At 40.6% G+C, this 23410-nt stretch overlaps 1 protein-coding gene across 2 annotated transcripts in view; it reads left to right on the top strand.

The window, feature by feature from the left end:
* TMEM63A (transmembrane protein 63A) overlaps nt 1-23410 on the top strand; it is a 51040-nt gene that overhangs the window by 8218 nt on the left and 19412 nt on the right. Inside the window, exons 5-12 of one of the 2 annotated variants that reach the window (XM_063304232.1) lie at nt 122-264; nt 5769-5820; nt 8725-8833; nt 11157-11227; nt 18644-18724; nt 20658-20781; nt 21778-21911; nt 22216-22353. In XM_063304232.1, coding sequence (XP_063160302.1) covers nt 122-264; nt 5769-5820; nt 8725-8833; nt 11157-11227; nt 18644-18724; nt 20658-20781; nt 21778-21911; nt 22216-22353 — 852 coding nt within the window. The remainder of the gene's footprint in view (nt 1-121; nt 265-5768; nt 5821-8724; nt 8834-11156; nt 11228-18643; nt 18725-20657; nt 20782-21777; nt 21912-22215; nt 22354-23410) is intronic. The other variant, XM_063304242.1, reaches the window with a different exon arrangement.

Raw genomic sequence — 23410 nt, 5'->3', positions numbered from 1 at the left:
TATGGTACCTTTTTACTAAATATCACAAGCATTTTTGGTTTGTCCCTATGTAGTAATTCCCTTATTGGTTAAGTGACTTGGAAATCTTGATGACTAACTTGTCATTTTATTTGTGGTGCAGTGATGATGAGATTTACGAAAAATGTGGGCATGATGCCATTACTTATCTCGCCTTTCAGCGCCATCTCATCTGTCTCTTGATTGTGGTCAGCATGTTATCTTTGTGCATTATACTTCCGGTAAATCTGTCAGGTGACTTACTTGGTAAGAAATGTTTTTATAATTTGGAATGCATATGTGGAAAACAGCAATGGCTTGGTGTAGAAGTGGTATATCTGTAACTTGGAGTGTTCTCTGTCACCTAGAGTGCCTTGAAGATCGAGCTTTATGATTCATATGAGATTATGGAAAAATTATCTAATGAGAATTATATCTTTAATAATCAAAATGCCCTATTCTGTAATTTAATTTGGTATATTTTGATCTCCTGAAATGACTTGGGCATCTAATAAACAGTTACTTAAGTACAAAGTGAATGCTTTTGTATTGCATGGTACATCTTTTTTCGTGATGACATACTACTTTTGTACCAAGCAGTGCTTAGAGGCAAGTGGACATTTACACTGATATTCAGTGACTGGAATGTTCTTCTGTATTTCAGAAGTTAGATTTTGATAATACACTAAGTTTTTCATTATTTGAAATGCTCAGTTCTCATCACTCATTTGAAAGAACAAAAACAAGGCTGTAGGCTAACTATTGATAATTAAAAGTAAGTGAACTCTGTCAATTTGTTCATACCAAATATAGTAATTGTAGCAGACTGTTTATTTTAGGACAATACTAAAATGGAATAACTTTGAATTTAGAACAACCTGTATTTAACTTTTTCAGTATATAGACAGGTCTGGGATTAAGGGATTATATTTTCTTGGCAAAATGTTATACTTGCTACTCTTCTAACAGTTCAGGGAAACAAACTGCTGAAGTTAAAATATATGTTTCTGTTTTCTTGCAATGCGTAAGGATTGTGAAGGTTGTAAGAAAGAAATCAGTAAGTATAAGAAGATAGTTTGGTTAACAATATAATGTTCTAGACTGGATTTTGTGAAAAAACAAAGCTTTTCAGTATTTCTGCTTACAGTTCCTGAGATAGCATCACAGGAATTGAGATATTTGCAGAATGTTATTTTGTGATATATCTGGGTGAATGGTCCATGTAATTCTTAATGGACAGAGAAAAAAAGATTGTCTTTCCATCCACAGTTCCTGCCTCTCAAGGAGAGCCATAAAACTATTAGAGACCTTGTGTTCCATCTTTTCCTGATACTTTTGTGAACAGAGTGGCAGAGTAAAGAGAAAAAGTCTTTTCTCCCTCCCCATGTTGTTTCCAAGTTTTAAAATATGTGATATGGTTGTTGCAAAATTATTCAGTTTCTGTGATGGAGATAGGAGCAGGGGGCAAGGAGAGCACATTCCAGGCTGATAAGCGTTCTCACAGTTTGCACTCCTTGGAGAGTGTGGAGGGGGCTGAGGAAGAAAGTTAGACTAGCCCTGCCCTAGATTCTCCAAGAATATTTTTCCCTTTAGCTCAGTTAAGGAACCTTTAGTCCGGCAAGATTCTGTATATGTTAGAGAACAATAAAGGAACTGGCGTTTGCATCTGGCTCAGGGTGGTTTTCTTCGCCGATTACCCTGTCAGCTTCAGAATTTCAGATTGTCATCGACTTTTGCCAAAGTAAGGAGCACAACACTGAGAAGAACCATGTTTATTGCAATGATCATTTGGTGCCTGCTTTACAAGAATGAGGGACACTGAACAATGGAAAAGCAAAGATTTTTTGTAGAATTTGAGGGCTACAGGGTGGGAAATCCTAGGGATTTGATTGGCTGGCCAGTTTGGGGAAGCTGGGCAGGCCTTTGTCTCTTTGTTGTTAGGCAAAGTGGGCCTTTCAGGTGGGCAGCAGAGCTGATAAAGTTCATTGTTAAGGAGATGGAATGTTGAGGTCATCAGCTGATAAGAAGATGGAAAGTTGGGGTTTTTCTAGGTTGCAACTTCCTTGTAAGTGTTGCCCTTGGGCCGTGCTGTGAGATGGTGGGGAGGCTTCTATTCTTTGGTCTAGATGGAATTGCAGGGTGGCTTTGACTGGTGCAGGGAGGGTCAATTTGGGTTTGATGGGATTAGGCAAAAGACGAACTGGGTTTGACCTTGGTCATGTCCAAAAGACCTGCCTGGGGATATGGAAGGGGTGCAATCTCAATTTAGTGTGTTGGGTTTATTTTTTCCACTACACAGATATGATCCTTCCAACTACTGTACAGTACACGAAAGGAAGACCCAGCTGGTATAAATTCAGTTATTTGTACTCTTTCCCTTCCAAGGAAAGAGCCCAGAAATGGAGGGCTAATGATGTCTGTAAATCTTAAGGGAAGAGAATGGGTAGCAAGAAGCTTCCTTCTGTTCAATTCCATGCCTTCTTCAACATGAGCTTGCACTATTATGTTGCTTGTTAGAGGAATCCTGAAAACTTTATGCTAAAGTACAAATGTTAATGGCCAGAAGGACATTTTAGATGGAGATGATACAGTGGATGTCTTCTACTTAGTTCCATTTTGTTTTCTATATATCTAGATTTTTACTAGTTGTAGAACATTAGCTTTGGTTGCTGTACTTGGCACCAGCACTTTTCTGTTGTATACAGTACATCAATAATTATAGTCATCAATAATTATAGTCATGAATTGCCTTTTCTATTGTGAAGCACTCTTCACCCCTCTTTGAGTCAGCAAAAACTATACCGGCATGACGTTTGCTATCTTCATTGTTGACCTTTATTCTGCCTAGATTGTCTATTGCATTCACCTGACTTCTCTCCAAAGTAATGGGTGTCAAAACCTAACATATTTTCAATAACTTGTGGCTGCCCTTGCACAGGGTAGAAATAAGGAAAAAATGCTACTTGAATGCTGATATAGCTAAGGATGACTTGACTCTGCCTTGATCATGGCTGAAGATGAGATGAAAATAATGTGACAGACACATGTCAGAAAAAAGATGTTGCCATTGAATGTCTGTGTTGTGATTAGAAGCAAGTGAGGACAGGCACTAAATTTAGACTTGTTACAGTAATGTAACAAGTATTAATGCAGACATACCTACTAGAAAGGGGTAATATCCAAAAAAACGAGAGTACTGGTGACCAAGTGTTTGAAAGGAAAAGTCAAGAAACACCAGGTCTTGGCAGTAAATGACATTCCAGACACTCAGCCCCTTATTCAAGACTTGACTTGGCAGAAAACTCTCAGACTTGACTCAGCTAGAAAATAACTTTTTGAAGCCTTAGCCTCAACAGTTGATTGACTTTCTATGCATGGCAGTGGCTAGAGCCTATAAATGTTCCAGAATTTAAACTGAAGGCATTTTCCTCCCGTTCCAAATTAACAGCTGTTTGGCTGATCTTGTAATGGACTTGGGAATTATGTGTAACTATTGTTCACACAATAGTTTCCTTTAGTCTAGGAACTGCTAGTGTGTGCTTTTTCTATCTTAGACCATGCAAAAGAGAACCAAATGTTTTTCATGCTAGAAGTTTATTTAAAACCACAGTAAACAAGTCTCAGCTGGACTGTATTTTACAGAGTAAGAAAGATTGGTCAAGTCCAGGAAAGGCCAGCATGACGTCCTAGCTTTCAGGAGTATCCAGGAAAATTAAAAAGTTCCCTCAGAAAGGAGAAAGCCTGTCCTAACAACAAGAACAAAAAAGAGGACACATGCTGGCAAAAAAATTATGAAGTGATAATAAGGACCATAAAAAATATTTTTGTTTTGAGAGGCAGATGGCAAAAAAAAAAAGTATGGCAAACAATACAAAATTCTTGAAATATACTATATTTGAAATAGAAAACCAGCCAGGGAAGCAGTTTGGCCACTGGGCAATAAAGAAGTGAAAGTATGCTTACAGAGGATATGGGCTTTAAAAACAAAACCAAACCAGAATTCTTTTTATCTTTTCTACTACAGAAGGCATAGGACAGATACCCAAGCCTGTATTTACTTTCTCAAGGAGAGAATTGGAACAACTAAAGTTGACTAAGATATTATATTTAAGACATTTGAGAGACTACACGTTGACAAATAATAAGTCCTTATGGCATCCAGCCAAGATCTTTAAAAACTCAAATAAGCAATTGTATAAATATGTAACTTGTCTCTCAAATCAGACTTACAGCCAGAGGACTAATAAGTAGCCAATGTGATACCAGTTTTTAAAAAGAAACCTAGGGCAAATTATAGGCCAATCAACTTAGTCTCTCCTATCAAATTGATAGAAATGGGTAACCAAAAAAAATAGCACATAGAGTAATTATGGCATGGATTCTGCAAAGGTTATCTTGCTTTATCAACTTTCTAGAGTTTTTTTGAGAAAGTCAACAGGCACCTGGATGGAGGTCATCCTGTCAACACAGTATACTGTACATGGATTTTCCAAAATGCGTTAGCAAAGTTCTTCATCAGAAACTTGACTAATCTAGTGATCATAAGCTAATAGGACCTGTCCTTTTTCTGGATTGCTTACTGGTTAAAAACCAGAAAGTGAAGAATGGTCAGTTTTCTCAGTGGGGAGTAGGAAAAAGTAGAGTACCTCCACATCTTTGCAAGGATCAGTGCTTGATCTTGATCATAAGTGACCTTTGCTTAGAGATAAACAATGAGCTGTCCAACTTGGTAAATGATACCAAACTATTTTGTGTACTTAAAACCAAAAAATATTGTGAAGAGCTTGTGAAATATCACTTTAAATAGGGTGGATGGGCAGGGTTCAATTTCATTAAATGTAAAAGTGAGGCATACTGGAACAAAAAATCCTAATCTTTGTGTATATACATGGATGGGGCTGAGCTGCATGGAATTAACCAGAAAGAAAATCTGGTAGTCACAATTCAATGAAGATACTGGCAGGGGGTGGGGTTAGTTGTGAAAGGCAAATTCCATCCTAGGAATCATTAAGAAAGGGATTAAAAATAGAACTGCTAACGTTATAATCCCGTTACAGAAATCTAGTGTATAATTGTGTCTGGAATACTATCTACAGTTCTGATCACCTTGTTTGAGCAATGCTGTAATAGAGCTGGAGCAAAATGTAGAAAAGGCCAACCGGTATGCCTGGGACTTTGAATACCTTCCTTATGAGAAAAGGCTAGAATATCTGGGTACACTTTGGAAAAAAGATGACAGGTGGGCATTTTTGAGATGTATAAAATTATGGAGAAATTGAGATATTTTCTCTCTCTCTCCCTCCCTCTCTCTCTCAAAACATTAAGACTAGGGACCATCTGATGAAGTTGACTGGAAAGAGATTTAGAACAAACAAAATAAAGCACTTACTTATACAGAGCATAATTAACCTGTGGAATTCATTAGCACAAGACACCATTAACTAAAAAGGGATTAGATAAGTTCATAGAGGATAGATCTATCATGGGCTAATAGTCTCTGTGTTGGAGGCAACATGCTTCCAAGTACCAGTTACAAGGGAACAAGGGCAAAAGAAGGGCATATTTCCATTATCTCTATTTTAGAGGGATCTCGTTAGCCTCAGTACTGGACTAAGATGGCCCTTGATTTGATTTGGCAGAGCTACTTTATGTTATGTTCTTAAGCAAGCAGCAGTAATAGGATAAGTTCAAGCCGCTGTATTTGTATAATATTTAGTTATTTGCAAATAATTGAATGAAACATACTTAAAATATGATCTTCTGCCTCTTAGATAAAGATCCATATAGCTTTGGAAGAACAACTATAGCAAACTTACGAACAGGGTAAGTAGTCATCGGGTTTGCATCATTTGTACACATTATACTTTCCTCGCATATACTTTACTTTTCAATTTGGACAATATTTTTTAATCATGTAGTAGAAGAAAATAAGATGTGCTAGACAGGCTCTGGAGACCAAAATGTAACCCACTGTTACCAATAGCCTGATTTGCAATAGACATTTGAATTGCTTATATAATGTTATTATACACACATAATAACACACAATACACACACACACAGTACTGTGCAAAAGTCTTAGGCCACCATTAGATTTGTTGTTTTAGCAATGGTATAATGACCATATATAATTATTTCTCAGTCTCTTTCTTAGAATACAATTAGAAAATACAGGAAATTTGTATGAAGTATTTAAAAACAGAAAAAAAATCAGAAAAAAACAGCTTCCATAGGCTAAAGTGGCAAGTATTTAGTGTGACCTCCCCTTACACTAGAGCAACAGCAGGCACCTGGCTCCTGTAAACCTAAATGGAATGGAACCCTAAATACTGTCATTGCTAACACCTGTATATGTCCTACTATTTCATGCCAAAATGACTGCTGAGGAAAAGGTCTTGTACACCAGGTTTGTGCAAGACATGCTTGAGCATTACATACAGTATATACACATGTTGTATGAGTGTAATTCATTGGAAGCTTGCTAAGAAGACCAACTTTCAATCACATCATTCCAGTCAAAATGCCAAAGATCACAGAATTGGACAGACACAAAATCATACTTTTGCATCAGCAAGGCCACTCTCAAAGGGAAATCAACAAACAAACTGTATACTCAAGATGTGGTTTTCAAGCTGTTATAAAGAAATTTAAAGAATCAGGAGAGGTCAAGGACAAGAAAAGGACTGGAAGGCCAAGAAAACTTTCAAAGTCTGGTGAGAAGTTCCTCATAGTTTCTTCTTTGAGAGACCAGAGGAAGTCCAGCAGGGACCTGGCTCAGCATCTGGCAGCTGCATCGGGATGCCACGTTGACCCTTCTACAGTCTGAAGAAGCTTGATCAGGTATGGTCTTCATGGAAGGGTAGCAGCCAAGAAACCACTTTTGCAGAAGGGGAACAGGGTGCAAAGGCTAAGATATGCTAAAGCCCACAAAGATTGGAATGAGGATCAGTGGAAAAGAGTATTATGGAGTGATGAATCCAAGTTTGAAATTTTGGGGTCCAATCATCGACAATACGTGAGAAGAACAGTTGGAGAGAGATGGACGAATGAGTGCTTGTGGCCTTCAGTGAAACACGGAGGGTCTGTCCTGGTTTGGGGCTACATTTCTGCCTGTGGTGTTGGCGATATTGTCCGTATTGATGGGATCATGAATGCTGAAAAGTACAGACAGGTTTTAATTCATCGTGCCATTCCTTCTGGAAAGCGCCTGACTGGGAATGGTTTCGTTTTTAAGCATGGTAACAATCCCAAGCATGCTGCTAATGCAGTGAAATCATATTTAGCAAGAAAAACAGCTGATAAGACACTGACAGTCATGGACTGGCCTCCACAGAGTCCAGACCTGAATATTATAGGGGCAGTATGGGATCACCTGGACAGAGAAAGAAATAAAAGACAACCTACAACTAAAGAACTCTGGGAAGTGCTGAAAGAAGCCTGGTATAATATACCAGAAGATTACTTCAGAAAACTTCAGGACAGTCTCCCCAAAAGAGTTCAGGATGTGCTTAGAACCAAGGGAGGTCACACTAAATACTGACTTTTGCCTGAAGAAGCCATTTTGTTCTGAAAATTGTGTTTGTTTAAATTTTGTGTAAATATTTCCTGTATTTTCTGTTTGTATCTTAATACAGAGACCTAAAAATAAATATGTATGCTCATTAAACCTTCGCTCGCGTGCTCTCTCTCTCTCTCTATATATATATATATATATGGTGTGTGTGTGTGTGTGTGTGTACACATACATACACACATACAGTGCGTGTGTGTGTATCTGTGTGTTCCTGATGCCTTTCCCATTGTCAGTGGAATATTTCAAGCATGATCAAGCTCTTTCTTTGAGTCTTAGTATGTGATACAAGTGTCATGAAACTTGGGAAATGCAGTTCCCAAAGCCTAAGAGTAAAATGGAGACCATATTTCTATCCCTTCCCAATAGTTGCTTCTCTAGGCAGCTTTGTCTAGGTATGAAGAGTGTGGCTACTAGTGGAGGGGTAATATTTTGGATCTGGGCTTAGCACTTTTAGAATAAACTAAGGAACCAAATATATAAAATGTGTTCTGAACCCTGTATTCTTACATTTGGGGACATTGCTAACTGTAGATGTTACTAAAAATAAAACATAAATGTCTCAGATTAAACTTTATAAAAGTCTAGAGTGCTTTAAAAGAATGTACTTGCCACTGAAATGTTTATTTAAATAACAATCCATTTATTTGTTATAGTATAATTACTGGCGTAATTGAAACACACATTTGTGTATGAATTAATAAATATAAATTGTAAAATGAGAAGAGATACTGTTTATATAAATAAGTCGTGTGCTCTTGTAAACCCAGAATCCAAACTTAGTTCATTTGAAAGCTTAGATCAAACTGGAAATGACTGAGGCAGGCTGCTATTCAAAGATGAGGAAGCTCAGTGAGTCATGGTCAATGGATTAGTTTCAAGGCTCCTTGAATCCTGACCTTTCTCAATGACTTAAGCTAGTAATCAGCAGTTAGGTTGAAAACCCAGATGGTGACCTGAATGCAAATTAAAACATACATAAGGGCGCTTGCTGAAAGTAACTTAAGGGCAAACAGGCAAACCTGAAAAAGTCACGTGGAGGCAATCCCTAAGTAGAAACCCAGGCAAACAAATGAGGCCATGATAAGCGTGATCAACGCAGATATTATGCTCCAGTTATTTCATTTCTAATTTTTCTGAAACATTCTATTTCACAGGAATAATCTTCTCTGGCTGCATTCAATTTTTGCTGTGATTTACTTGATTTTGACAGCTATCTTTATGAAACATCATGCGGGTGCCATTAGATACAAAAAAGAAAGCATAGTAAGTTTCTATAAATTAAAAAAAAAGCTTAATATTTGCAGAGTGAAATCAAAATCAGGATTTTTGATTTTTTGTGAAAAATTGCTTCCTGGCAAATTGGACTTGTGCACCTGTTTCTTCATTGAGAGGGGGCTGATGGGGGGAGGGGTCTGGGACAAAATAATTGCCTGTTCACTGATTCGGCTTTGTAGAGTCTTTCGGTGTTATAGAAGGTCTGTTCAAAGTGAGGATAATGTTTCTTGCTCTCACTCCACTTTTTCTCATTAATGGTCACCTACGTTTTCTTTCAGATACCACTGTTTCATAAAAATGTTGCTTTTTAAAAGGAAATGTAATTGAAGGAATGCAAAAATGCATATGTGTGGAGGACAGAGGACAGAGAGGTCACAATCCCCATCACCACCCCCTTTTATACTGAAGTTTTAACTGGATTAATCTATACTTCTGATGAGGGATTAATTTTAAAATTATGACATTAAAAATGTTGTCAATTAAAAGAACATAAAAATAACCATAATAAAAGTGAGCTTAGATTGAGGATAATTAGTTGGATTTTATTTGGATATATGTTAGTGTGGGTTTTTACAATATTAATGTTTTTGTGTTGAATTATGTAGTTGCCTTGTATATCCACAAGCAGAAAAGTAAGGTAAAATAAGGGGTTCAGGCTGATTATAAAATCTGAGTTTTCAAATATTCTAAATTATTCACTATTATTGCAAATCCATGCACAAGGAAAGGAAAGGAAGACAGACAGGATTGAACTACATTTTAAATAACAGTAAAACCTCATAACAGGATGAATTTCCCTGAATTTCAGATATTAGATGTAGGAGTGCTACTTTTTTTTTTTCAAGAAAAACAAATTCTGTTATGTTTTATTTTTTAGTAAAAAATAATGAAATTTTCATCCCAAGTTGACACTTCCAAGGAATGAAGCATGCTGAGTCCAATATGAATGAGTTTAGAGCTTTTTTGTGCAAAACCATCCTTTCCCATTTGGGTACTGCCAAAAGTGCATGCCTCCCTATGTTTTTAATGTACAGTTACTACAAGAGTAGTGTATGAATAACATACTGCATAGAGATGATACTGACCTAGAAGTCTACAAAATTTTACAAGAACAGATACAGAGATCAGGATATTAAATAAGTTGGGGTTTTTTTTTTTAGTTTTTCTTAGTTGGCACTGAATTCATAATATGCAGGAGTAGGAGGATGAATATGTAGTCAACAGTAACAGGACATGAACATCCAGCACTTTAATCAACAAGCATATGGTTTTTAGTAGGACCTAGTAATGGGGTTCATAGCCAGCTATAGCCTGCCTAGTCCCAGTCAAATTTGTGGACATCTGGATTCTACCAAAATTATTTTGAAGTGCTCTTGCTTCTTTTTCTGGAGAGAGAACTAGCAAAAAGCAATTAAAGGGCACAATCCAGTGAAGGAGTACTTCAACATCTCTTCCCCAAAGCCCCATGATGAGAAAACCCTACCAAAACCATTTACTGTGATTAGAATGTAGACCTATCAGACATAAAATTAAATTGCTACTGCTTTTTTCCCTTTATATATGTTGGAAGTGTCCTTACATGACAAGGCTGAGCAATTTTTTTCCTTGGGCATCATACTTATCATCATCACCTTCATCAATCGGCTTCTGGGTGTCACATGGGATATATTTGATAGTACAATAACGTCACTATATGTAGAGGGAAATATTTTCATATGTGTTTTTTCTTTTGTTTAACATGGAGTTTAAAGCTCAAAAATAGCTGCATTAAGGCTTAACTCACCTGTTTCCAAGCTTTAAATTGTCAAAAGGACAGATTTGCAGTGTTGGAGTATGTTGGGTTTTTGTTTAGTAATGTTAACTCTGTGTGTTCCCCAGAAACTGCAAAATGGGGGCTGAGAGCCATATATGGGCTGAAGTACTTCTGAAGAAATACATCGTTCTTTGCACACACAGTAGCATGTTATCTGTATCCCTCCAAATCATTTGGGGCAGGGTCAGATTCAGATCTGGTCTGCTTAGAAGGGACACCACTTTGATTGAGTTATCTCTTGAATTCAATTCAGTCTACATAGATATAACATGCAATCAAATCTGATACATGTTGCTAGTAAATTTTTTTAAAAAAAAGCTAAATTTAATGTAATTTATAAATGTGAGTAGGTTAAAGAGGCAACTGAATAGAAATCAGTCATAGACTCATACAATGGAAGAGTTAGAAGCAACCTTGGATGTCATGTAGCTGTCAGTTTTCCTTTTAATCTTTCTCTGTGGTCAGTTCTTTGAGAAACTAATATTTTTTGATATGTAGGTAAAGCGCACATTGTTCATAACTGGCCTTCCCAAAAATGCCAGCCCAACAATCATCGAAAATCACTTCAGGTAAGTTTTTTTTAAAAAATACTAAATTTCATATATATATATATATATATATATATATATGCATGCATGCATGCATGCATGCATGCATGCATGCAAATTTAAGTTTTCTTAGTTGTAATAGTTCTGCCATGTATATTGAGAAATGAGTATTGTAATTCTTCTATTTTCCTTGAGGATATTCCAGTAACTGGATTAGTCTCTGTGGGCAGCAGGCAGGTGCAATCTGTCATGTTCGCCGTTTCAATGTCTTTGATGCATCGTAACGTTTCGCATGTCATTAATTGGATGCGTGTTTCATCTTTCTGGGGAGGATGGGAACGGTTATCTTTTGGCTTTGCTTTGGAATGTATTTGTATTATCTACTGCGCTCAAGGTTACTTTCCCAGGCTAGCAACTCTGACGTTTGCTAGCACCTGTGCCGGGCGGGGCTGTTACGAGGGAGGCGGGATACGTTTGCACCAAGGGTTTAAGTTTGTATTTGGCGCGCTTTTGCTCATTCTCAGCTTTCTCTGTATTTGTCTTTAGTACTCTAATAAATCAGATTTCATTTAGCAGCCTCTTGTGAGTCTGAGTAGTTGGGGCTAGGGCAATCATTACATAAAGCTGAGAATCTAAGTTCCTAACTCCGCTGGCCCCTGTCCAGGAAAGACAAGCGTCTAACCCTGTGAGGGAGAGAGCCCGCGATGACTGAACCCGACATCATGATGATGGAGGAAGGGGAACCGGACTCGACCGTGAGGCAGTCCGGCCGACCGTCCCAAGGTGGGGAGCTGTCAGCCATCCGAGAGGAGGCGAGCTCCGAGTCGGAGAGTGAAGCCGGGGGGCTGAAAACGGCCCCAGAGACCACCGTAAATTCTCCGGGCGAGCTGCTCACCTGGGATGAGACCCAAGGAGATGCCACGGCGGCGGGGGGTCCCTCCTGGAGGCAGAGATACCCATTATCCCCCAACGTGGTGCAGGTGCAGCCAACGGAGGGCTCACCCACTCCGGATCGGATCCGAGTGTTGGAGTCCAAAATGGATTCGTTGGAGGCTATATTGAAACAGCTGAGCTTGGATGTGACCTCGTTGCGAGAGGTCCGGGAAGAATCAAGCCAAAGGCATTCAACCCCCTCTTCCCAGGGGCTGTCCCCGGAACGGCGACGGGTGGTGCGGAGGCGCGAAGGGGACCAGTCGGTCCAGATGGAAATCGCAGCATCGCCAGGGCGATCGCCCCGGGGCCCCGTGCCGCCCCGAGCCAGGGAAACACAAGCCGCGGCAGCACCGGTGGTGGGGCGCAGCGCGGCGGGAGGCGGCATGCGAGACTTCCCTGTCAAGTTTGATGGGGACCCGACCAAACTCTCGTTCTTCCTGACGAACGCGAAAGCCTATATGGAAGAATGGGGGGCGTTTTTCCAATCGGAAAAGGCAAGGATCATCACCATTGCCACCAAACTGAAAGGGAGGGCGGCAGACTGGTATGTCCAGATGTGCCAGTCGGAGGCGCCTGAACTGGAAAGTCTCGAGGAGTTCCTCGGGGCGTTGAAGCAACACTTCGAGGACCCCTTAGCAAAGGAGAGAGCAAAGCGAGCCCTGAAGGAACTCAAGCAGGGGTTCAGATCAGTGGCCGATTATGCTTTGGAGTTTAAAGCGCTAGCTGGGAAGGTGGATGACTGGTCCCAAGCAACCATTATCGAGCTCTTCAAGGATGGCTTGAATACAGAAGTGCTACGCTGGTCCCTGGGGAGGGACGACCCATACACGCTGTATGAGTGGATCCTGCTGGCGGGGAGGGCTGAACATGCCCAGGAGATCTTTGCCCAGCGGAAGACCGCCAAGTCGGGGCGGGAGGTGAAGCCCAGCCGCCCATCGACCACCGGGGGGAAACCGGGACAACGACCCTGGGACGAGGAGCGGGAGAAGCGATACGCAAAAGGCTTGTGTCTGAGATGTGGTAAGGAGGGGCATCGAGTGGCAGCATGCCCGAAGGCGAAGGTAGAGGAACGGCCCGGAAAACCGCCAGCAAAGTCCCCTGCATTGCCGAGGAAACAGAAAGCTGCGGTGGCTGAAACCGAGGTAGACGATGTGATGTTCTTCGAAATTGAGGGGGAGACCGAAATCCCGCAGCCGGCGGGAAACGCCAGCCACCTGCTCTAAAGGGCGCCGCTGGGCAGGTGGTAGAGGACGGGCGCGAGCCTCCATCGGTGAGTGGCACTTACCGCATACTCATGGTGAAATTGAAATTGGGCTCCCAATCCAAGACTGTGGAAGTATGGGCCATGATTGATTCGGGGTGTTCCCGGTGTCTTATGCACCCCGACGTGGTGGCGGCTTTGGAGCTCCCCACGTTCCCTTTACAGCGACCCATCGCTTTTACTCAATTGGATGGGTCCATGGCAGGGGGCAAACCGGTCACCCATTTTACAGGGCGTGTAGCCTTGCAACTGGGCAGTCACCAGGAAGGGTTGTCTTTTGTCGTGGCTCCTGTTGGGGGACCATTGGTGGTGTTGGGGGTACCCTGGTTGGTGCAGCAAAACCCCCAAATAAACTGGGTCTACCGAACTATCACGTTTAGGGATGGGTTTTATCAAGCGGCAGAGGGTAAGGGTGCCCCAGAGGAGATGGTGGGGGTTGCGGCAGCTGCGACTCTGCCTTACCCGGCCTCTCCTCTGGAAGGCTTGCCGGCCGAGTACTGGATGTTTGCTGATGTATTCGGTGAAAAGGAAGCCGATCAGTTGCCCCCCCATCGAAAGACGGACTGTGCCATAGAACTGTTGCCCAACACCCAATTGCCTAAACCAAAAATTTATTCCATGACGCAGAAGGAACTGACTCTGTTGAGGGAATTTGTGGACAAAAATCTGGCGCGCGGATTTATTGAGCCGGCGAATTCACCCGTGGGGGCGCCGGTTCTTTTTCGCCCAAAAAAGGACGGGACATTGAGACTTTGTACGGATTTCCGCGGATTAAATGCCGTCTCAATTTCCAACAAATATCCCTTGCCATTGATAAAGGACATGTTGTCACATCTGGCCAAGGGCAAGATCTTCTCTAAGCTTGATTTAAGAGAAGCCTACTATCGTGTACGAATCAAGGAGGGGGATGAGTGGAAAACTGCATTCAATTGCCCGTTGGGAGCTTTCCAGTATAAGGTGTTGCCGTTTGGGTTGGCTGGGGCCCCTGGGGTATTTATGCAATTAATCAATGAAGTTTTGCATGAACATCTGTTCAAAGGGGTACTAGTGTATTTGGATGATGTGTTGATTTATACTGAAACCATGAAAGAGCATGTAGCTCTGGTAAAGCAAGTATTGTGTAAACTCAGATCTGCTGAATTGTATGCCAAGCTGTCGAAATGTGCCTTTCATCAAACCCAAATTGACTACTTGGGGTATAGGATTTCAGCTAAAGGCATAGAAATGGACCCTGCCAAGGTGCAGGCTATCATGGACTGGGAGAGTCCCCGCACCCGCAGGCAACTTCAAAGTTTCCTGGGGTTCAGCAACTACTACAGATTGTTCATAAGGGGGTTCGCTGAGATTGCCTTGCCCCTAACTGAGCTACTGCGAACCAAAGGGGTGGGAGATACTAGGAGAGTCAAGAATCCCGGAGCGCTGTTGAGGTGGACGCCTGCTTGTCAGACGGCGTTTGAGCAGCTGAAAGCAGCTTTCGTCAAAGAGCCCATTTTACAGCATCCTGATCCCTCAAAGCCGTTTGTTGTACAGGCAGATGCCTCCGATTATTCTATTGGGGCATTGTTGATGCAAAAGGACGAGGCAGGATGCCTCAAGCCCTGTGCCTACTTATCCCGCAAATTTTCCGAGACTGAGAGGCGTTGGCATGTTTGGGAGAAGGAGGCATTTGCCGTAAAAGCTGCATTGGAAGCTTGGCGGCATCTGTTGGAAGGGGCAAATCATCCCTTTGAAGTATGGACTGACCATAAAAACCTGGAGGCTCTTAGTACCCCTCGAAAACTGAGCCCCAAACAGGTTCGTTGGGCTCAATTTTTCAATCGATTCAATTTTCAGTTCAAATTTATTCCAGGGAAAAAGAACTTCTTGGCTGATGCCTTGTCAAGGCAACCTCAGGACTCTGGGGCAGCGCCAGATGTGGTAAGCACCCTATGGACGGCGCCCCAATTGGGCATGCAGGCTGTGACGCGAAGCCAAACGCGCGCGCAGCAGCCGCCCACCACAAGCGCTGTTCAGCCAAGTGCTTTGTCAATTCCCTCCCAGTTGCAACAAAAGTTTCTCAAAGAACTAAAAACGGATACTTGGTTGCTTGCGAATAAAGACAATGTTACTTTTGACAGAGGCTTCGCTTGGAAATCCGACCGCCTCTACGTTCCTGAAACCCTCAGAAAAGATGTGTTACTACGTTCACACGATGACAAACTCGCAGGTCATTTCGGGTTTGTAAAAACCTTGCACCTCGTTCGGAGGCAATTCTGGTGGCCCACATTACGTAAAGATGTTAAAGACTACATTGCCTCCTGCACTGTTTGTGCAATGTCCAAGCGCAAGGCGGGCAAGCCCCAAGGACTGCTGCAACCAGTGGCAGCCCCTTCTTCCCCTTGGGAGGAAATCTCCATGGACTTTATTGTCGAGCTACCGCCCAGCCAACGCAAAACGGTCATTTGGGTGGTCAAAGACTATTTCTCCAAACAGGCTCACTTCATCCCTTGCGTGTCCATTCCGTCGGCACGTCAATTGGCTCGCTTATTCCTTGTACACGTGTACAGGTTACACGGATGTCCCTCCCGCTTGATTTCGGACAGAGGTACACAATTTACCTCGCAATTTTGGCGGGCGTTTCTCAAGCTGTTAGGCACGAAACAAGCCCTGTCCACGGCTTGGCATCCTCAGACGGACGGGGCCACTGAGGCGGTTAACTCTACTTTAGAGCAGTACCTTCGAGCTTTTGTGAATTATCAGCAGGACAATTGGGTAGACCTCCTACCGTTTGCTGAAGTGGCTTACAACAATGCAGTGCATCAAAGCACTGGCCAAACCCCATTTCGGGTAGCTCAGGGTAAAGACTTTGTACCTATCTCTGATCTACCACAACCTCCAACAGCTGCAGTCACTCCAGATGATTGGACAACACAACTGGCTGACTCCTGGCCAATGATTCAAAAGGCATTGGCTGATGCTCAAGGGGATTATAAATTGTATGCTGATCGGAAGCGGGCCCCCCAACCTGCATTCCAAGTTGGGGACTCGGTGTACCTTTCTACCAAGTTTATCAAGTCATCACAGCCTTCAAAGAAACTTGCGCCTAAGTTTGTGGGTCCTTTCCCGATTATCGCTCAGATTAACCCTGTGACTTTTAAACTTGACTTGCCTCATAACCTTAAACGCTTACACCCTGTTTTTCATTGCAGCTTACTCAAACCGACTATTCCTTCTGACCGCTGGCATCGTCAACCTCCACCTCCCACCCCCATCATGATTGATGGTCAGCAACACTTCGAAGTTAAAGAAATTCTGGACTCTAGACGCCTTCGCAATACTTTGCAATATTTAGTTCGTTGGAAACATTTCCCTCATCCAGAGTGGGTCGCTGCACCAGATGTAGCTTCCCCTGTTTTGGTGGCCCGCTTCCACTCTGCTTATCCCACAAAACCGGGTCCCTAAGTGTATTTTTAGGGAGGCGGTATGTCATGTTCGCCGTTTCAATGTCTTTGATGCATCGTAACGTTTCGCATGTCATTAATTGGATGCGTGTTTCATCTTTCTGGGGAGGATGGGAACGGTTATCTTTTGGCTTTGCTTTGGAATGTATTTGTATTATCTACTGCGCTCAAGGTTACTTTCCCAGGCTAGCAACTCTGACGTTTGCTAGCACCTGTGCCGGGCGGGGCTGTTACGAGGGAGGCGGGATACGTTTGCACCAAGGGTTTAAGTTTGTATTTGGCGCGCTTTTGCTCATTCTCAGCTTTCTCTGTATTTGTCTTTAGTACTCTAATAAATCAGATTTCATTTAGCAGCCTCTTGTGAGTCTGAGTAGTTGGGGCTAGGGCAATCATTACACAATCCATGGGAAGGAGCTGTCTTCTGTACCCCAAAGTGGACCTCTATGACATTCGCTCAGGAAATTGGTGCATAGCTCTGTGCAGCTCTATGGTTATTTTAAAAGTTATGCCTGTGTTTGGAAGCAGGTCATGTCATGGCAATGCAAGCTCTTCCTCTTTCGTAAGGATGCCGTGATGTTGCACAAAGGTATGAAAGAAGCACAGTTTATGCGTGACTCTGCTTTCATCATTTTGACCCAAACCATCAATTCTGCAGATGATTCTGACCTGTCGTCTTTTCTGCAAGCTTTATGCTTATTGATGGTGTAGATACGGTTGCTGTAAGGAAGGATATAGTTCTCAGTGTTTGAACTGTGCAGTAATATTTGAATATTACTGGTGGACCAAGCCTTCCTTTTTCAATTTTAGAATTGGTTTTGGTAAAATGGTTTAAAATAATTCTACAAGTTTTCCTTAACCTATGGTCCTCCACATTTGTGGGTTGCAATTCCCATAACTCACAATTGGTATTGCTTTTGACTGGACTGATTGGAAATTCTGGGAAATGTAGTGCAGTGCAGCTGGAAGACATCAGGTTGGAAAATGCTGCCCTAGAAAATCAATCCTAAATCTCATCTTTAGTAATATAATCCATGGCACAGTTGCAATTCCTGAGGTGCACTGTCCTCTAATATTTCTTTTTTTTCATCAAAAGGTAAGGTTCATTTTTTTCCTAGAACAAAGGTTCACAATCAAGCATGCCAGAGTATATGTCATATCACTAACTCGACCTTATTTAAAATATTGCCAATTTAACTTCAGAACTCCAAAATCATTCATGATCTTGAGAGGAAATTGCCAAAATTTCATGAGTGTCAGGGATTTTGCAAGATTTCAGAAGGTGTTTTGGATGGTGAGGTAAGCCTGTGAAATGCTGTAAGGGATTGTCCACCCTTCCCTAAAATGCTCCCAAAATGTTTAGAGCAGTGTTTCTCACCTTGGCCACTTGAAGATGTGTGGACTTCAACTCCCAGAATTCCCCAGCCAGCCATTCTGGCTGGGGAATTCTGAGAGTTGAAGTCTACACATCTTCAGGTGGCCAACGTTGAGAAACACTGGCTTAGAGTGTTTACTAGGTAGATAGATAAGGTAATTTGGTTTCTAAGGTTTGCTGAATTTTAGGGCATCAAAGGAATGTTAGCTCGTATTGTTGCTGCCACCAGGTAAGGCTTCACAGAGCTGGCAGTGGTAGCAGAAGATACTAATGACAGTAAATCCATTCTGAAATATGTCAGATTTGGTCCAGTTCAAAATGGGCTTGGGCCTGAACTACCTGATTTTGTATTGTAAGCATATTCTTTTGAAACTGTTTGCTTATCCTCCTATAATTAATCTGTGGCAACTTAACTATTTTTCATTTTGCAGAGAGGCATATCCAACTTGTACTGTGCAGGAGGTGCAGTTATGTTACGATGTAGCCAAACTCATTTACCTGTCCAATGAAAGGTACCTGTATTCTGGAGAAAGCATCTTAGTTTAATTGTAAAATACATTAACTACAGGATGCTTCCTGTGCCAGGGATGATAATCATAAATGCTGGTTGTCATTATTAACCTGCCACCAGACTTGTAGAATCATACCTGAGCTGTAAATATTTTTTAAATACTACACACACACACACTATATATAGAGAAGAATTTGGGAGGATGTCACAGTAATGCTCACAGAGTGATTTCATTTGTTAAATGTCTGTTCCTCACAATGAAATAATTCACCCATTTTCTGTTGAATCAATTTGGTTCTTGTTCTGAGAAGTCAAAATGGAGTATAACTATTGTGGAATACACTGTATTGCATGTATTAGGTTTATTTAGATATAGGATGGTCTGATCAGTAAAGGAGCGTGCTGAGTAATCTTGCTAAATTCTTTCTTCTTTGAATTAATCATATAGGTAGTCCTCAACTTATGACCACAATTGGGACTTAGCTTATTTATTTGGAGGGTTTATATTCTGCCTACTGACCGAGGTGCAGTACAATGTGTTTCAAATGTAACAAAAATAAGCAAATTATTTGAGAAGGTCATAACACTTATATAGACTTCCTCCCAGGTTTCAGATGTTGCCTACTACTCTGCATTTCTGAGGAAATGGCATAGCGGTAGGCAGGTGTTACTCTCAAGATTTTGCCAGAAGGCAGAAATTCCTCATCTAGGCTGCTGTGGCTGATACTTCTTACAGATATAGCTCTAGGTGGCAGATGCAGCAGAGATGGGGATGAAAGAAGGGTGTTTATAGTTTTCAATTGTACTAAATGCCACTGTTGTCCTGGGTCTCTGGGCACTCAGAGGGCAATCACTCTGGTCCAGAAATGGCTGCTGGAACAATTAGATGTTATACCTTCCTAAGCAGGGCTTCTAAACTGAGATGCTGTTGTTACGGTGTGTCTGAGATGATAATACAAGGAATGCCATTAGGGTGGAGTCTTTTTAAACATTATGTGAGGTCTGGAGCAGAATATCCATTTCACACCCTACCCTACCCTACCCCACCTATGTCAATGTAATTTTTTTCTCTATTGTTTTTGTCCATTGAAACCAGTGGTCTGTTAAACAAGAATGTGGGGTTCTATTTTAATTTATTATTATCTGATCATTTTGAATCCAGAGCTTTGAAGAGAGTTGCTTCCATTGCTCTCCCATGAAAGACTCTGTGTAGAACTACAAAACGTTGAAGCATACTTAATTTTTTAATAATATGACAGATGATAATAATTTCTAATACAATAAAAGTGGACAGCCTTTCAAAAGCTATTAATGTAATGTCTCTGAGGGAGTTCCTAATTAGGTTCCGCTGGTTACCAGAATCAACTGCAAGGCTTAAAAGTGAAGCTTATATAAATAATATCTACTGGTAGTCCTCAACTTATGACCATTTGTTTAGTGACCATTTGAAGTTATGACAGTGCTGAAAAAAGTGATAACTGGTCCTTGCACTTATGACTGTCACAGCATCCCTGCGGTCACATGATCAAAATTCAGGCCCTTGGCAATCGGCTCACATTTAGATGGTTGCAGCATTCCAGGGTCATGTGATCACCTTTGCAACCTTCCCAGCCAGCTTCTGACAAGAAAAGTCAATGGGGGAACTGCAGCAAAAAAGGTTGTAAAATCAGGTGTGATTCACTTAAAAACCGCCTTGCTTAGCAATGGAAGTTCCAGTTCCAATTGTGGTCTTAAGTTGAGGACTATCTGCTATATGATTAATTCAAAGAAGATGTAGAAATATTTGGAGTACCTATTATATGTGTGTTATCCACTTAGCTATATTACCTGTCATGTGAATATTATTTGTGAACATGAGTGTATGTATTTTAGATACACACTTGATTTTAATACCATTCCTTGCCATATCACATGCATGTATGTATTTATACCAGAAAAAAGGCAGAGAAGAATGTGGCTTATTATACCCAAGCATTTGAGCGTCTTGGTAAAAGATATCGCATACATACAAAGCCATGTGGTCAATTCTGTTGCTGTGACATCAGAGGATGTGAAAGGGTAAGAAGCTGCTGCGTTTCTTGGCTAAAATGTTGAATGATTGCAGTATATAAAATTATATAAGGTTTGCCATGCTTGCATTTTAGGAAAAAACTAATAAGAATTTAAAACAGTACTGCTTTCAAAGTTCACTCAGTTTAAAATTTCCTGTGCTAATCTGGATCTCTGCAATCAAATAGTATTGGCAAATTTTTTATTTAACAAACCTGAATGATAGAAAGCTCCCCAGCAGTTACTGGACAGATGCAGGATCAGCTTTCCAATAGTGACTCATATTCCTGACTACTTATCAGGCTTTTTATTTTTTAATTACATTTAGAGTGCTAACTTTTCAGAAGTTTGATTTATTACTATTGAAATAAATGAGTGTGAAACTACTAATCATCTAGGTTAAGGAAAATCTAAGAATTTTTCTACATCATGAATTTCATTTCTTTAAGAATTTTGGAGAAGAGATGGGGTTATTTTTTGGAAATAAGCATTTACATTGCCTGTATATTCCTGTGTGTACAAAAAGAGACTATTATGATGAACTTAAATAGTCTGGTTTCAGGAATATATTAAATTAAATATATTAAATCTTTGGTGCTTAAACATGAATGCATTATTTGCAATGTCCTTTTGAAGAGAAAAAGCCTAAGTGAATGGTTCAACTATGTTGCATTTCTTCTATTACTATTATTTACCGTGAGCTCTCAATTTTTTTGATTTTGTGGCTTCTATTAATTTCATAGCTTCTGTTTTGACTTCTAGTACTGTGTAGTATAATGATGTTAAAATATTTTCTTGAAACACAACAGCAGTGACATCTGCTTTTTCTTTCTGTTAAGAAGGAATAATTTCGATAATTAATTTCCAGCCAGAACTAGTATAAAGAGCTCTGTTGAATCCCCAATAGCAGATTAAAATAAATAAAAAGAAATAAGTAGAACACTGAAATAGGACTAAGTATAAACACTTGAATATTAACGTGTAACTGTACCTGCTTTTCAACAGGAAGATGCTATAGATTACTATACTGGTGTTACCCAAAAATGTATTGAAGAATATGTGAAAGAAGAAGAGCTAATTTATGATAAGCCATTGGGAATGGCTTTTGTAACATTCCAGAGGATAACTATGGCCTCACTGTGAGTGCGTATTTTTTTATTCATTACTGCTGTTAATTATTTTAAATGAAATGAAACATAGTCTATCCCTACTTATATCTCCAACCCAAAGCAGTTCTATTAAATCCTATTGGAAGGCAAAGGATAGAATTTGATCAGTTGATTAGTGAAATGGACCTCTGGATTGAACTACACTGTTTTGAATAGATGAGTCATTACATCTTTCAGATAGTATTTTAATTATTTTCTTAGAATATGCTTTATTTGTGTGTATATACTATGCTCTAGTCAAGCATAAAAGCTAAAATGCTTAACTTTACTGTAGCATTCTTAAAGATTTCAATGCTTGTAAATGCCAAGGCTTTAAGTGCAAAGGAGAACCTCAACCATCAGCCTACAGCAAAGATCTTCAAACTTCCAAATGGAATATTGCATATGCTACATATCCTCAGGATGTTTGTTGGTAATGTATCTTGCTCTTTTCTCTCTTAGTTCATGTGTAAAAGAAATGAAATTGGATACTGTTGTTTTTTCTAGAAGATGAATGAAATTTATCTTAGCTATTGTCTATGAAGCCTGAAATTGGTACAGCAGCTTGAAAATACAATCTCTAAACAATTATACTGATGTCCAGACTAAAAATATAACCTAATTCAGTGCATAGTTTATAAATGGCTAAGGTACAGTGATGCTTAAAAGTTTATGAACCCTTTTGAATTTTCAGTATTTCTGCATAAATATGACCTAAAACATCTGTTCTCCACACAAGTCCTAAAACTAGATAAAGGGAACCGAATTAAACAAATGAGTCAGAAACATGATACTTGTTCATTTATTTATTGAGGAAAATGACTCAAAGCTATGTATTTGTGTGTGGCAAAAGTATGTGAACCTTTGCCTTCAGTAACTGGTGTGTCACCTTTGGGCAGCAGTAACTGCAACTAAACATTTCTGATAACTGTTGATCAGTCCTGCATGTTGACTTGGAGGAATTTTAGCCCATTCCTCCTTACAGAACAGCTTCAACTCAGGGATGCTGGTGGGCTTCCTCACAAGAACTATTCCCTTCACGTCCTTCCACAACATTTCTATAGGATTAAGGCCAGGGGTTGGACTTGGCCATTCCAAAACATTAACTTTCTTCTGCTTTAACTATTCTTTGGTCATATGACTGTTGTGTTTTGGGTCATTGTCTTGCTGCGTGACCCACTTTCCCTTGAGCTTCAGTTCACGGACAGATACCTGGAGATTTTCCTGTGGAATTTTCTAGTACGATTCATAATTCATAGTTCCATCAATGATGGCAAGCCATCCTGTTCCAGAGACAGCAATCAAGGCCCAAACCATGATACTGTCACCACCATGTTTCACGGATGGGGGTAAGGTTCTTATGCTGTAATGCAGGGTTTGCCTTTCACCAAACATAATGCTTTTCATTCAAGCCAATACGTTCTAATTTGGTCTCATCTATCCACAGAACATTTTTTCAATAGTATTCTGGCTTAGCCACATGGTCTTTC

This window comes from Candoia aspera, chromosome 1, assembly GCF_035149785.1.
Source record: "Candoia aspera isolate rCanAsp1 chromosome 1, rCanAsp1.hap2, whole genome shotgun sequence".
NCBI lineage: Eukaryota > Metazoa > Chordata > Lepidosauria > Squamata > Boidae > Candoia > Candoia aspera.
Note: the sequence above shows the minus strand (reverse complement) of the source record. Positions and strands in the feature narration are given on the sequence as shown.